This window comes from Amphibalanus amphitrite, unplaced genomic scaffold, assembly GCF_019059575.1.
Source record: "Amphibalanus amphitrite isolate SeventyFive unplaced genomic scaffold, NRLGWU_Aamphi_draft 000016F_arrow, whole genome shotgun sequence".
Lineage (NCBI taxonomy): Eukaryota > Metazoa > Arthropoda > Thecostraca > Balanomorpha > Balanidae > Amphibalanus > Amphibalanus amphitrite.
The window spans coordinates 1,069,076-1,082,564 of NW_024881512.1; the positions used below are offsets into that span (position 1 = coordinate 1,069,076).

A 13,489-nucleotide genomic window follows, 5' to 3' on the forward strand; every position below is an offset into this window, starting at 1 on the left:
CTGACCGGGTGGCCAGCGGCTCCTGACCTGATCTGATCGACTGGTGGGGGTCGACTTGTCTGAGTGTGCCCCTGACTCTGACCTGGCCGGCTGGTAGAACTGCCAGCCTGCCTGTCTGTCCGTCTCAGCTTTCCACCCTGACCTGACAAACTGGTGAAGATCGGTCTGTCTGACCGTACCTGACGGCTGACGGAGACGGTGTTCCGACCGTGGCAGGACGGCGCTAACCGCCAGCACACCTATCTGACATTCAGTCGGAGCCTGTCGTACACAGGTGTTTTCTCTCTAACAAGTGAACATTCGCTCCTGAACATAAGCATCGATGGCTGATGACTGGTGACCGCTGACCGCTGACCTCTGACTCCTACCTAATAACTGACCGCTGACCGCTAACCTCTGACCACTGATGCCGATCGCTGACGACTTGCTCCTGCAGCGGACAGTCCCTGGGAGCCACTGGACGGAGTTGACCGGCCGCCGGCAGTTGTAATCAACGGTCAATGACCTCCACGGACGTGCTGTTCCGGTGTGCCGTCTCGGCATAAATTGTTCGTTACTAGAACAGGAAATAGTTGGTGCGGGTTTTAGTCGTCACACCAGCAGTTGTTGTTACAGGTTTCAAAATGTCTCCGCCTGTGTTCGCTGCTAGGCACTCGGGAACCCTGCGTGTAGAATGATGTGCATGTTGTTACACCTGCTGTAATTGGTCTGACAACGAAGGTTCGCGGTACGTAACGAGCGCCACTCCCTCATTCGTAATCGATTGGTCAATAGCGTTGGTCAAATAAACAATAACTCTTCATTCAGTAATTATGAGCAAACAGACTGAATTTCTGGTTGTACGACGCTTTGTAAAACTGTTTCTTTTATTTTCACTGCAATCTATAACCAGCGCGAAAATTCACTGTCCGATCGAGCTGCTTTGAATTCTGTGGGTTTATTTTTTGGCCGCGGAAGCTGTCGGTAAATTAGGCTGTTGCGGCTAAGTGTTGTTTACATTGTTCTGGCTCCCATAACGGGCAGTTACGGGACCGAACAGGGGCGCCACGGCGCTGCTGCCGGCGGGCGCGGCGCCGGGACGGTGGCCAAAGAGCGCCCGGCGGCCACACGCCCCAGCGCCTTTACACCATGTGATTAAATTAAAAGGAGCCGGTGGAAGTGACGCGGGTGGGTAGGGAATATCAGACTAATATATGTAGACCCTATAGGGGAAATCAGATCGAAACTGCATTTATTCTCTACGGCACTGTGTGATGAGGATAAATGCTAAATGTATCTTTTTATATATTCAAATTACGATCTCGGTCAGTTTTTAGCTTGTCACCATTATTCAAAGATCACGCATTCAAATTGCATTTGAATGCAAACTAGTCGGTGCGAAGCGTGGTATCGCCCCGACTTGCACGCGTAGGGACGAACCATAAAAGGCAGGAGTCAGCCATGTGATGTCAAGTGTTCGTGTGTTTTTCTTTCGTCGATAAGTGCCGTAGGCGCAGAAACAGTACATAGAAAACAGCCAGACCTATTGACAAATAAGTTTCGAACAGCTTTATTTTTTCTTTGTTCATCAACAATGAAGCATGTAACACTCATCTCACTCCTAAAATACGTCAACACTCGTTCAACGAACAATGTCCATTGACTGTACGGATTCTAACCACATACTTTTTAATTGGACCACACTAGCAGGATTTTTCGCCTGTTCGTATGCTCAATTTTGGGACAGAGTTGCGCGACTTCATCAGTTGTCTACAGGACTGCCGACAGAACATGATGCCAGCCAATAGTTATGCACGCGATTCTTTTGCACAATGTCTGAGCATCGGTAGGTACCTACACTGCGATCAATGAATCTCGTGGCCAACGCATTTATGCTTCAGATTGAAGGCGTCTTGACTGAATGTCTCAGACTGAATGACCGAGCTCTTGTTGAAGCTCGGTGAGACTTATTATAGAGAATTTATGTGCCTCAATTTTGAAATTATATGTAACTTTTGATCATTTGTGAATATCACGCTAAAACGCTCCATCATAATAAGTTAATAACCCAGTTTGATATACCCGATATTTAGCAAAGCGCAATATCGCTGCTCAACTTATCCTATCGTGACATTCAACATGTGAGGATGCATTTTCTGGATAGGTCACCGGTATGCAAGAGAGTTTCGACTGAATAGTGTATTTTCCGTTTTCCATCGAAGCCTCCCTCCATTATTGCTTCTGGAAGTTACCGCCTGCAATCCTGGTGATGATTCAGCAGCGCGGAACACCCGACATAGCAACACTTTGAACAAGCCGTACACACTATATCACTGCTCCGCGCCGGCTCGGAGCTGACGGCCAACAGCACTGGGGCCACCGGGGTCAGGTCACTGGGCGGCCGGACATCAGCAGGTCACTGTCTAACCTCAATGCAGGTCACTGAGCTGTCTGACATCAGCAAGTCACTGAATGGTCCGCCCTCAGCAGCTCACTGGGCTGTCTGACATCAGCAGGTCACTGAGCTGACCTCAGCAGGTCACTAACCTGTCTGACCTCAGGTCATCCGCGGTCACCTGCCCGGCCGGTTGGCTGTAACAGAGGTCAGAATGGTGACCCAACTGGTGGAATGTTTGCACTACGGTCATTGGGGATGGTAAGTGATAACGGAGGGCTTAGTATTGCAACGCTGAACTCGGTGTGTAGAACGATATGTGCGTAGTGAACAGACTGACTGCCCGCCCAATTGTTGCCCGTTGAAATGGCTATTTTTACGTAACATCAGAAATACAAAACCTTCACAATGGGCTGGCTGATCCGCTATGATTCTTTTTGATCTATTATAACGAGTGAATGATTTTCAATGATGCATTCATTTGAAATTATCTCACCTTTGTAAAACATTTGTTGCTCCATCGTGGGACAATATTTCTGAAAGGAAACAGAGGTTGTTAGAGGTTAATCCTATACAAAACAGTGATCTTCACGACCGTGTGCTGGCCCCATCACATTGAGATTTATCTGTTTTCTTCCCTTACGAACGTTGAAGCCCCTACATCTTTTGCACACGTTCGCTTTTCTCCCAGCTCCACCCCTACCCGCAGCCGCGCGCTTTACTCGCAAGCTTCCTTTCCTCAGTGACCTTTGACCCTTGGCAAGAATTTCATCTCAATTTCTTAGTTATCTCTCCTCAATTCTGCGGTTGACCTGTCACACCTTACCCTCTCACAAGCTGACTCTTCTCACATTTGCTTAGCGCTCTCTCACCTCTGCCGACGTTCCCCTCTCACATCTGCCGACGTTTCCCCTCACCTTTGCCGACGTCCTCCTCTCACCTCCTCCGACACTCTCGCTCTCACCTCTCCGGCGCCAGGGAAGTTGATGTTGGTGCGCACGGTGCGGTGGTGCGCCTGCTGCAGCGGCCGCCGGTTGTTCCCCAGCAGGCCCTTCGTCTCCTCCTTGGAGCCCTGCACCAGACCTTGCATTCGATGCAGCTGAAGAATAAACGGATTGGTGTTACGATACATCTCAGTAACCCTCTTAATGGCTGCTGTTATGACCGTGTGGGAAAGCGTTTTTCTTGTGTCTACTTTTTACTTTTTAGCTTTTTACGGCTCGATGTTATATTAACACTGTCTTAGTCGTTTGTACTTTCCTGTGCTTCTTTGTTTAAAAGCTTTCGTTGCTACGCAATAAATGTTTGATTATTTGAAACCTTTGGAGAACAATAAAACACAATCCTAACAAATCAACTGTATTTAAGGAAAACAGACTTGGCTGTGCTTCTTTTCATAGATGAATTTTCACTCCCAGTCTGTTTTGTTTCCGTTTGATTTACTTCACAAACAAGTGCAAATCACAGCTCGGGGAGGGCGCCGTGCTCGTCGAGCCGATAAAACTGCAGCTGTTTCCGCGGGGGCCGACTGAGTCCGGTCACCTCGGCCGGTGACAGGTAGATGGGTTTGTTGCTGAGCACCCAGGTGGCCGTCTCCCAGCAGCCCGGCAGCGTGGTCGAGCCCTCGTAGGTGATGTAGTGCTTGGTCTGCGGCAGCAGGTCGCGCACAAACAGGTCCTGGATGGCACACGTGGAACCTGCCGAGAGGGGCGCAGAACGGGGAGATGGGGTCATTAGTCGATGGCATGGGCTGGTTATAATGAGGGAGAATGTCACTGAGTTTGCTAGACTCAAGGGGTTGATGTTTTAGTTATTTTGTACTGCTGTTTTACGCCGACTAAAGCCTAAGCCTTCTTTTAGGACCGGGAATCATGTTTAAGGTGCTACGTTAATTATTGAAGAAAAATACAGCGGCATCGGAGAATGAGGCGTCTGAATCAAAATCAGTCTATCCTGAATTATACCATACCTTGATATTGCACTTTGGGGAGACACTTTGTGATTTTCGCGAGCTCTGGATGAGTCGTTTCTCCAATCTGAAAGCAAGATTCGTGCTATGAGCTCAGTGCGCTGAAAGCAGATGATGTATGTCCGTACCTCACGTAATAGTGAAGTAACGATCGATCGTTGCGCGTAAAATCAGACGATCTTCATACTTTATGGTCATCCTCGTTGCAATAATGCACTGGACGCACACTAATACCAGTGCTAGCCGCACGTCAGCAGCATTGACCCCTGAACACCTGCCCGCTCGGTCGAGCCCCTCCTGTCCGTTCCCGCTACTGGCTCCAGCTCTGGTAAAACAGCCCGTTCCGGCTTCCTCCGCCGGTCAGCTCTACCGCACTGGGTCAGGTCAGTCGACCGTATTTACCCGGCTCATTTCGCCGTATGATTTAGGGCGGCCGCCGGCGGTCGGTCGGAGCGAACGGACGATTCAGACGGTCCAGACCAGTTACAGGTGGTGCTCTATCAGACGGCAGGAATTAATGGGGGTCTGGCGGCGCAACTGGTTCCGTATAAACATGGACTCGCATCCTGTAGGGTTACTCGAGTGATGCAATGAAGTGGACCAAATATCCAGCGAGGTACCTACTTATCATGGTGTAACATTATGCTGATTGTGTGCGATGTGCTGAGTTAATCATAAACGCTAGGACAGGCCGAAGTTAGCTCGCCGAGAAGTGATTTAACATCTCATCATATCTCAGCGATTAGATTCTGCCCAGCAATGCATACTGGCATAGCAGCAGAGTTGAGCTTCGCGAAGCTTAGCATGTCGATTGACCGAAAGATTTGACACTTGTACTGTCACCAAACAGCGAGCGACAGCTATTGATGGTTTCTACAGCCGTTATGGATCACGGTCAGTGTCCCAATTCCCGCTCGGTGTCGCCGTTTGGCGGCCGTGTCGACTGCGCTCGGCGGCCGTTGTAGGGCCTCGTGTCCGGTCCGGCAGTGGCCCAGCCCGGGGTCCGACCGGCGCCCACCGAAGCCGTATCACTCACAATCAAGGCGGCGAGCTGTGATCGATGGTGGTCGGGAGTCAGGCCTACCTTCCCGGGTACTAACACGGAACCGGTGCGGTAACCCCGCCGCGTACCAATGGAGTGGAGATGACCGGTCACGGTCACACGGCAGGGCCCAATCTCACCAAGTGCAGTAAACTCATTTTGCGGTAAACTACCCCAAAACGAATCTCACCACTGCCGTAACTTTTGAAGTTACCGCATCGAAATAACCCCATGGGATAGCTTCGGTTTTACAGCAAATTCTTCATGTGCGCAACTGCTCACGGCCCGAAAGCAAGTAAACAAACCAAACAATCAGCTGATTGCCCCCAAATGTCGGACCAAAATTACCGCAGACATTTGTGCCGTAATCTCTAAATGTTATACCAATTGTGAGCAAGAATCAACAATTAAAGATGTAATAAGAACTTTATAAGAAAGAAAAGAAATAGGTTTCTTTTTTAAGATTATTTTTTGTTGCAGCCTGCGCCACCTATGCTTCCTATTTGCAGTACCCAAAACAGCATGTAGATGTCGCCCGTGAGTCTTGGAAACTGAGGTGCCGCTTGGAAAGAAGAAACACGCTATCGTTGCCATGGCGACAAAACAATTGCGTTCTTTATATCGCGCCGGCGTGATCAGCAGCTTTTCCACCAATCCGAAGCGTCGACAAATGGGGTTCTTTTGCAGGATTTGCACAAAATGCGGTAAATTACAGCATGGGGTCGTTTGGGTTGGTGAGACTGGATTATTTGCTTGGGGTTATTTCGGTGCGGTAACTTACCGCTACCCCAAACAAGTTTACTGCACTTGGTGAGATTGGGCCCAGGAGAGGGAAGCGGATGGTGCGGGAATGGTGGCAGCGGGTGTTACTACTAGTGTACTAAAGACATAAAACATCATCAACAAGTAAGGCACACAATGGCTTTGGTGAGGCGAACGTGGGTCTACAAGCTTCTAACACAGACCCAGGGTCTATGGAGGTGTTCACTCCACAAAGGAGCAGCTCAGTCACCTATCGGATCTCTGTGACCGACCTGCACCATGATGGAGACGGCGACGATCCCCTGCGGTCGGAGCACGGCTTCCGACATAGTCTTGTAGAGGTCCGAGTTGAAGCCATAGAGCTGCACCTGTCAGCGGCCAGAACCGGGCACCGGTCAGCCCAGAGCCCTTTTACACCGGCTGGTATCAGTGGAGCGGTGTGTTACAACGTGAGGGCCTGTTGGACCAGCTGATATCGGTAGAAAGGGTTGTTGCGTAGTCTGGTAAGAGGTCGATCCAATGCTGGGTTGCGTAGTATCTCGTAAGACACGCGGGGATCGTGCAGTGAGTCGCTGCGGGCTGCAGCGGGCTGCGAGTGAGACACGTGATGTAAATAGGTTATCGGCGGTGTACCACAGGGAAAGGTCACTGGTGCCGCGCCAAATTACCCGCTAATCATGCAGCACAGCCAAAGGTGAAATGGTACATACACCGCACCGCCAGCGAGTATTGATGGAGGGTGTCAACCGGCGCTACGTTATTTGTTGAATCGGCAACAAGCATTTGTTCATGACCGACTGAATGTCGCGTAAAACACCGAGGGGCTTAAAACACCTGCGCGTGTATGGATGATGAATGACGACGGAGGACTGATATTCATCTATGTTATATTCTGACGGTCACTTATGTCACATAAGTTTACTCCTGGATGTTGGTTTGCAACAATTTTTGTCAGCCGGTCGTTTTCATTTCCCCTTGCCTCAATTTTCTTGCCTCCTGTCTCTCCCGTTTGACATCTCATGTCTGCCCTCTCACCTCCTCCCCATATCCCCTCTTCCCTCTTCCCATCCCTTCCCCTCCATCTCCCCGTCCATTCTCACCTCTGCCGGGAAGTAGTAGCCGTGTATCTTGTGCTCTGACCCAGTACTGTTGTTGATACCGAAGTGGATGTGAATCTCGGCCAGCTGATATGTATAGAGCAGCGGGCCGCCACTGATGTTCAGAGGTGGCCACCCGTCTCCGTCCTCCGTCCGAAACATCAGCAGACGACCCGTGTTGTTGAGCAGGCCGCGGGTCTGTGAAGGGAGGCGGGGACATAGTATACGAAACGTGTTGTTAAAAAGGCCGCGGACCTACGAGAAGGGTAAAGAACATCGGCAGACGACCCGTATTGCTGAGAACGCCGCGAGTTTGTATGTCTCCGTCTAGTCTGTGCTGCTTGGCGCTGCCAGCAAAGTGCCTGAAGAGGTAGGCTGTACCGCAAGACACGCGAGTGCTGCGGCACAGCCTACCATCTGCAGCTCCGAGCGGCGGAAATGCGAGATGCTCAAAGGACCTATTTCTTACACGCCTCACGATGCCTGTAGTGACTGACCTGCACCCTGTCGAGGTGGACGGGTCGCAGCAGCGGATCAAAGAGCAGTTTGTACGGGTCAATGTCGATTGGCGACTGCTGCCGACCGCGGGCGCAGAAGTGCCAGTCCGAGTTGAACACTCCCCAGTAGGCGGGGCCTGGCAACGGAGGGGCGGGGTTGTGCCACTCATCGAAATAGTCTCAGACTATACCAATAAACTTGGCACATCTCCTTGGAAGCGTTGAAGCTTGAGTTACACGAAAGGATGCATTTCAGAAGTTCGTGAAAGTTGTCTATCTGGGCATTCAGGAATGCATTTAATTCTTTTATCAGATCTTTCAGGATTGGATGTAGCTTTGAACAGTTGGCAAACATTTCAATGGTTCGTGAAAGTTATCAATAATTGCATTCAGCTGCGTATCTAGTTCTGCTATCAGTTATTTGATGATAAGGCCCAATGTTGAATGCATTTCAGTGAAACGCCGCTCTCTGCATAACTTTCCGTTGAGCCTACCAACTTGACCGTAACTGTGTACCAAATCTGGGAATAAATCAGGATTAACGTTGCGTAGCACTTAGTTCTCCGTCAATATCTTTCCGTTCGGAATTTACAGAGCGGATCCTATTCCTAAGTCAGCATATTCCGACGCAACATGCAACATATGTAATTCTGCATATTCTTCTCCGTTTTACTACAGTTGACTTTCAACTACCAGCTACCCATATCTTCCGTAAGTTCAATATTTCCAATCCACCCTTAGTTTTTATTCATTGCTCTCTCTCTCCCCCCTCTCTCTCTCCATCTCTCTGCTCGTTCTCCCATTCTTTTGCCTCATTCTCTTGTTTTTGCTTTTCTCCTTGCCTCTTGCTTTCGTTCTCCTCCCCTGGTTCTCACTCTGTCCCCATCTTTTGTCCTTGTTTTGTTGCCAACCGTCCTTCCTCTCTGCCTCTCTCGTCTTGTCCATCTCCTGCTGGGCAGCCCAGAAGGAGCCTCAGTGGCGTCTGGTAGCGATAGGCCGCCGCGGGACAGATGCGTACACCAGTCACGGAAAAGGCCGGCATAAATAAATCAGATTTCCCTGCCTGGCGCGGCGTTAGGGAGCAATCATTGGCGGCGCATACGAGCAATATGTGGCCCAGAAATAGGAGCCGGCACCCCAGGCGGCCGGAGAGGCGCTGCGGCTCTCGTTTGTAATCGGTACTCCGTACTAGATGCAACGGGCTATTCATTTTGGTTATGTCTTATTATTGTTTTGTGAGGGTTTTAGTAAGGGATGTTTGTGCCGATAACGAGTATTTTTGTTTGTCATTTGCGTTTGGCCGATTGAATTCAGGGGAGGTGAGAGGGGTGAGGGGAGGGAGAGAGAGAGACACAGTGAGAGAGAGAGAGAGAGAGAGAGAGAGAGAGAGAGAGAGAGAGAGAGAGAGAGAGAGAGAGAGAGGGAGCGACAGACAGACAGACAGACAGACAGACAGACAGACAGACAGACAGACAGACAGACAGACAGACAGACAGACAGACAGACAGACAGACAGACAGACAGACAGACACAGACAGACAGACAGACAGACAGACAGACAGACAGACAGACAGACAGACAGACAGACAGACAGACAGACAGACAGACAGACAGACAGACAGACAGACAGACAGACAGACAGACAGACAGACAGACAGACAGACAGACAGAGGGAGAGAGAAAGAGAGAGAGAGAGTTTTCAGCACTACTGGCCAGTTTATGCTGTTTGTTTGTGATACGAGAGGTCTAATCGGTCTATTAGGCCATTGCCACACGACATGATGCGGCTATGCGGCAAAGGAAGCCGAGATAGCCACCAACCCAAAAGCTGTCGTGGATTTCTCCACCGCATTATGTTTTCCTAGCAGGAGAAGCCCGGGTGTTGTCAAGTTGTGTCAGCAACAGCAATACGAACCACACAATTTTCTGCTATTTTCACCCAATCGAGATTCATTTACATGATGTGAAAGACGCTGAGTCGGTCCATTTTCCCCGAAACACGTATGTGCTGCATCAGCCAGATAAACCAACTGGGGCTGTCTACGGCTGGCTCTGTCTATTGAACGGAGGCAACGTATGTAATAATGAGAGTCATATTTGCTGCTTATTTCTTCATTATTGAAAAAAATCATTTGTAGTTAAAAATATGCACACTTAGACAAACAAGGAAAATTATGGATTTTTGTTTTGTTTTGTTTTTAGTCGATCATCGTTAAAGTGTGTCGTGTAACACTTCATATACTCGTTTGTCATCAGAGCCGACTGGTTCGTTATACGTACCTGATATTCCTTCGTAGGTCCACCAATCATCCCAGCTTCCCAGCACCTCTGAAACACAAAGGTATTATGATTATGTTTTGTTGTGTGTCGTGCTGCGCGATCTAACAGTTCATTTCAAAATGGCCGTAGTCATGCCCAAGATGAGCCTGGTCGATTTTAGCGAAGGAGTAGTTTTACGTCCGTAACTGTCGCTTTCGCTGCGTCGGTGTGTATTGATAATGCACTACCCAGCAAAAAATGAATAAATAAATAAATAAATAAATAAATAAATAAATAAATAAATAAATCGATCGAAAAAGCAATCGATAGATCGATCGATTGCTGCCACAATGGCTCACTCATGGGGCTCAGTTTTCCATCGCTATGTCGGCGAATATAGGCGTAATCTGTACCAAACGGGAGGTCATCAGGGTACAAAGGAACTCCATCACGACTGGATAGCTTCTGTTGTGCGCGGCTCCTTTGCCACTCTTTTCACGTGGCGGATGGTTAGACGGTGAAAGGTGCCTCATTTGGTTTAGCTCATTTTCAGATCAGGTGCGCCTTTGTAGGCCCCCACCTGGGACCATGAATAGTAATACCTCCAGATGAGAGGTGATGTGAGAATCGGTTAAAAGGTCAAAAGTCAGGCGTAAGCACTGGCGAGATACATGGATACAATACGACACTTGACTGAACAAAAATCCCAGTGTTTGTCTGCCCGAATATCAAACTACTTCATGACTTGGCTTGGCTTTAAAAATGATGAGTCAATCGCCTTTGCTTGTGTTCTTGTCGCCCTTTACTCGAGTACGGCGATCAACGTCCCTACAGTGAGACCTCTCCGTGTACCATCCCCCCTGATTGTGCCACTCTGTGCGGGGGCAGTGCATCTCCCGGGCCGGTGGGCCATACCGACCGTCACTGTCCGCTGGACTTCGACATGGCCGTCCGACTGAGCGTCTGCCGCCTCAGGAGGGTGGGGGAGGGGTGGGAGGGCCGGGGAGAGGGTGGGATGCCGCTGCTCAGCACTCACGCGACGTCCCCGCGCCGACTGAAGATGACCCGGCCGGTGGCCAGTGCAAATGGCCAGTAATGGCCAGTAATAGTCAGTAATGGCGGCAATGGCTGCAGACCGTGACGGGACAGGACACTCGGAGGCGCGTCCCACCCGGCAACGATTGCAACAGGACGCCGATGGAGCCGACTGAATGTCGGCACGTGGGCTCTTTGCAGGGCTAAATGCATCAAACGAGTTGAGTGGTAGCAGGTTCCTTGAAAAAGTAGCGGGCAGTCGTCTCGTCAATTCTGTACGAGTTGACTTTGTTGATAAATATCACGAATGTCCTTTATGTTCAATGGAGCATTTTTCGCTCTAGTGCAACGGAGTTTTGTTGCTACCTGTGGCGCCTGATGAACTATGCATTGGCTCACTTTTTCTTTGGCCGTACCTTCTGCCACATCGTAGGCTGTTTGCATTAGTTGGGCGAATTTCGAGACGTTCAGTGGCAAGGTCAATGAAGACAGTGGATATTGCGAGTGACGCGGATAACTTACTGTAATAAACTTGCAGACATCTCGAACGTGAGAGTAAAGCTGAAACATTTCATGCTTATATTTCGCTATTGATCGTTATATTACTATGAAGTGACTCGCCTGTAGTGTATAATTCGCATTGTCATCATTGGTACAATTACTGGCAATGTATGACCGCCACATTATAGACATGAAGTGACCATTATAGAACGCTCCTTGGCGGCTGATTTAAGAGCCTTATCGAGCCGATGTAATCTTTATGATTGTCCCCAATTACGATGCTGAACTGCCGCCGCCCGCGCTAGATACTGGGCCACATTAAACTCTGCGCTATGGCCATTGCCCTCTAATTCCGGGACTTGGCCCGTTAAATAATGTGCGAGACGTGCCACGGAGAATGCTCTGCCCTCTGATCGCGGGCCGATGCCGCCGGGATCTAAAAATGCCAGAACAGTCTGACAATTACAAACGCAGCTCGTTCCATCCCGTCTGTCCCATTCCTCTCCATCCGAAATTGGGTTCGTCTTGGCACAAGAAATATCAGAGGCCAGGCTGCGCGCTGAATAGATAAGCGGGACGGTAAAAACAAGGTTTTCCGTCGTTTTAATTGAATCGGGTTTGGTAATTAAAGGCGGATGATGAAAACTATTGGTGATTTAGTCCAGTAGCTAACGAATCGCTCCACGCCTTTTTTATTTGTTTATTGGTATGATATCCGATTGGTGAATTAAATGAACAAATAAAATCCTGCAGATGATATCTCCCTGCTAGGTGATATCTCGCAGTATTTGTGTTTAGTTGCGATACTATTTCACAGCAATTCAATATGAAAAAGGGAGCTAAGGGAGCAGTTATGAAAAAGAATAATTTTATTTAGTTAAGTTCAGTTTCCGACACGTGCGTGTTGGACCCGTGCCGTTCTGATGTTTGGTCGCCGTGGAACCGAAGCGACACCCCTGCTATTGCTTTGGACTTTGTGAATAATTTCGACGGGCTAGAATAGGAATCAGTTTCTGCAAAATATCAGTGGTTGCGGCAAAGGCGCCTTTTTGACAGTTGAATTTTGCATTCAGCAAATCTCCACAGATGCAGTCTGTTAGTATAGCTTTCATTGTCCTGTTTCTGATTAAGTTTGTCAGCACTTTTCTCATTGTACTTTTATACTAAGCTATTTCTTTTGTTATTATATTTTAAAATTAACAATTGTTTCACATGTTAATTAAAGAACTCTTCTACGGGAGAAATAAGCTTACCTTTGTGACAAAGAAGCAGCACTCCTGTGAATCCCAACCAGAACATGATTTTCCTTCCAAATCTGAAAACGAGCTGTTACACTAAGCTGTTCCAAAACCCCCACCCTGAGTGACGTCAGAGCACCTCCTTAATGACGTCACGTGGCCCGTCTGATCGGACCTCTGCTGAGTACGACCCTGCTCTGCGGTCGGTGGGCTGCTTCTGCCTCGGGCCGCGGCAGCCAGCGCTGTTATGCCCGGGGCGGCGCTGGCGCGCAGGCGCGCCGCCACTCCCCCTCCCTGGGTCAGCTGGGTGGGGGGGGGGGGGATGCTGTGGGACTCGGCCGACGACGGACGTGGAGGGGACCCTCGGACGTCGAGAGCGGGTTATTGGTTATACGGGAGAGGCGGCGTGTGCGGCCTCTCACGCCTCACTGAACCGCCAACCGGCTGTTGATTGTACTGCTGAAAGAAAGTTGTTGAGTGTGCCACGTTGACGTGGTTGTAGCAATACGCGAATCGTATCCTATAGCGGGCAGCTAGGTTAATGCAGTTTGACTTCATTAGGTATTATCCTTACCTAAATGTAAAAGCAGATTAACCCTCGCCCTGGCAGGGGGGGGGGGGGTGATGCAACCCCCCCTAAGGTTTTTCGAAGATAGCGTAAAAACGGCGGCGCGTGGCACAGCCTATGGGGCAACCTTTTTACATATGACCTGAA

General features: G+C 49.4%; 1 protein-coding gene across 1 annotated transcript; it reads right to left on the reverse strand.

Annotated features, from left to right (window-relative positions):
- Positions 1–1,525: 1,525 nt before the first annotated feature.
- Positions 1,526–12,996, reverse strand: LOC122387415 (putative carbonic anhydrase-like protein 1). Its single transcript, XM_043377591.1, has 10 exons — positions 12,790–12,996; positions 10,022–10,069; positions 7,742–7,878; positions 7,248–7,442; positions 6,420–6,515; positions 4,344–4,410; positions 3,917–4,071; positions 3,339–3,473; positions 2,871–2,910; positions 1,526–2,571 (listed from the first exon to the last, which is right to left on the reverse strand). The coding sequence occupies exons 1-10, from the start codon at positions 12,833–12,835 to the stop codon at positions 2,552–2,554; spliced, it is 939 nt and encodes a 312-aa protein (XP_043233526.1). The 5' UTR covers positions 12,836–12,996; the 3' UTR covers positions 1,526–2,551.
- Between the last annotated feature and the right edge of the window lie 493 nt (positions 12,997–13,489).

What these genes read in the sequence shown, in the direction of transcription:
- LOC122387415 (XM_043377591.1), bottom strand. Translation starts at nt 12,835, where the DNA reads ATGTTCTGGTTGGGATTCACAGGAGTGCTGCTTCTTTGTCACAAAG. An exon ending in CCGTCTCCATCATGGTGCAG is followed by an intron (nt 4,411 to 6,419) that starts GTCGGTCACAGA and finishes TCTTGCTTTCAG; the next exon opens with ATTGGAGAAACGACTCATCC. An exon ending in CCCCAAAGTGCAATATCAAG is followed by an intron (nt 4,072 to 4,343) that starts GTATGGTATAAT and finishes CCCTCTCGGCAG; the next exon opens with GTTCCACGTGTGCCATCCAG.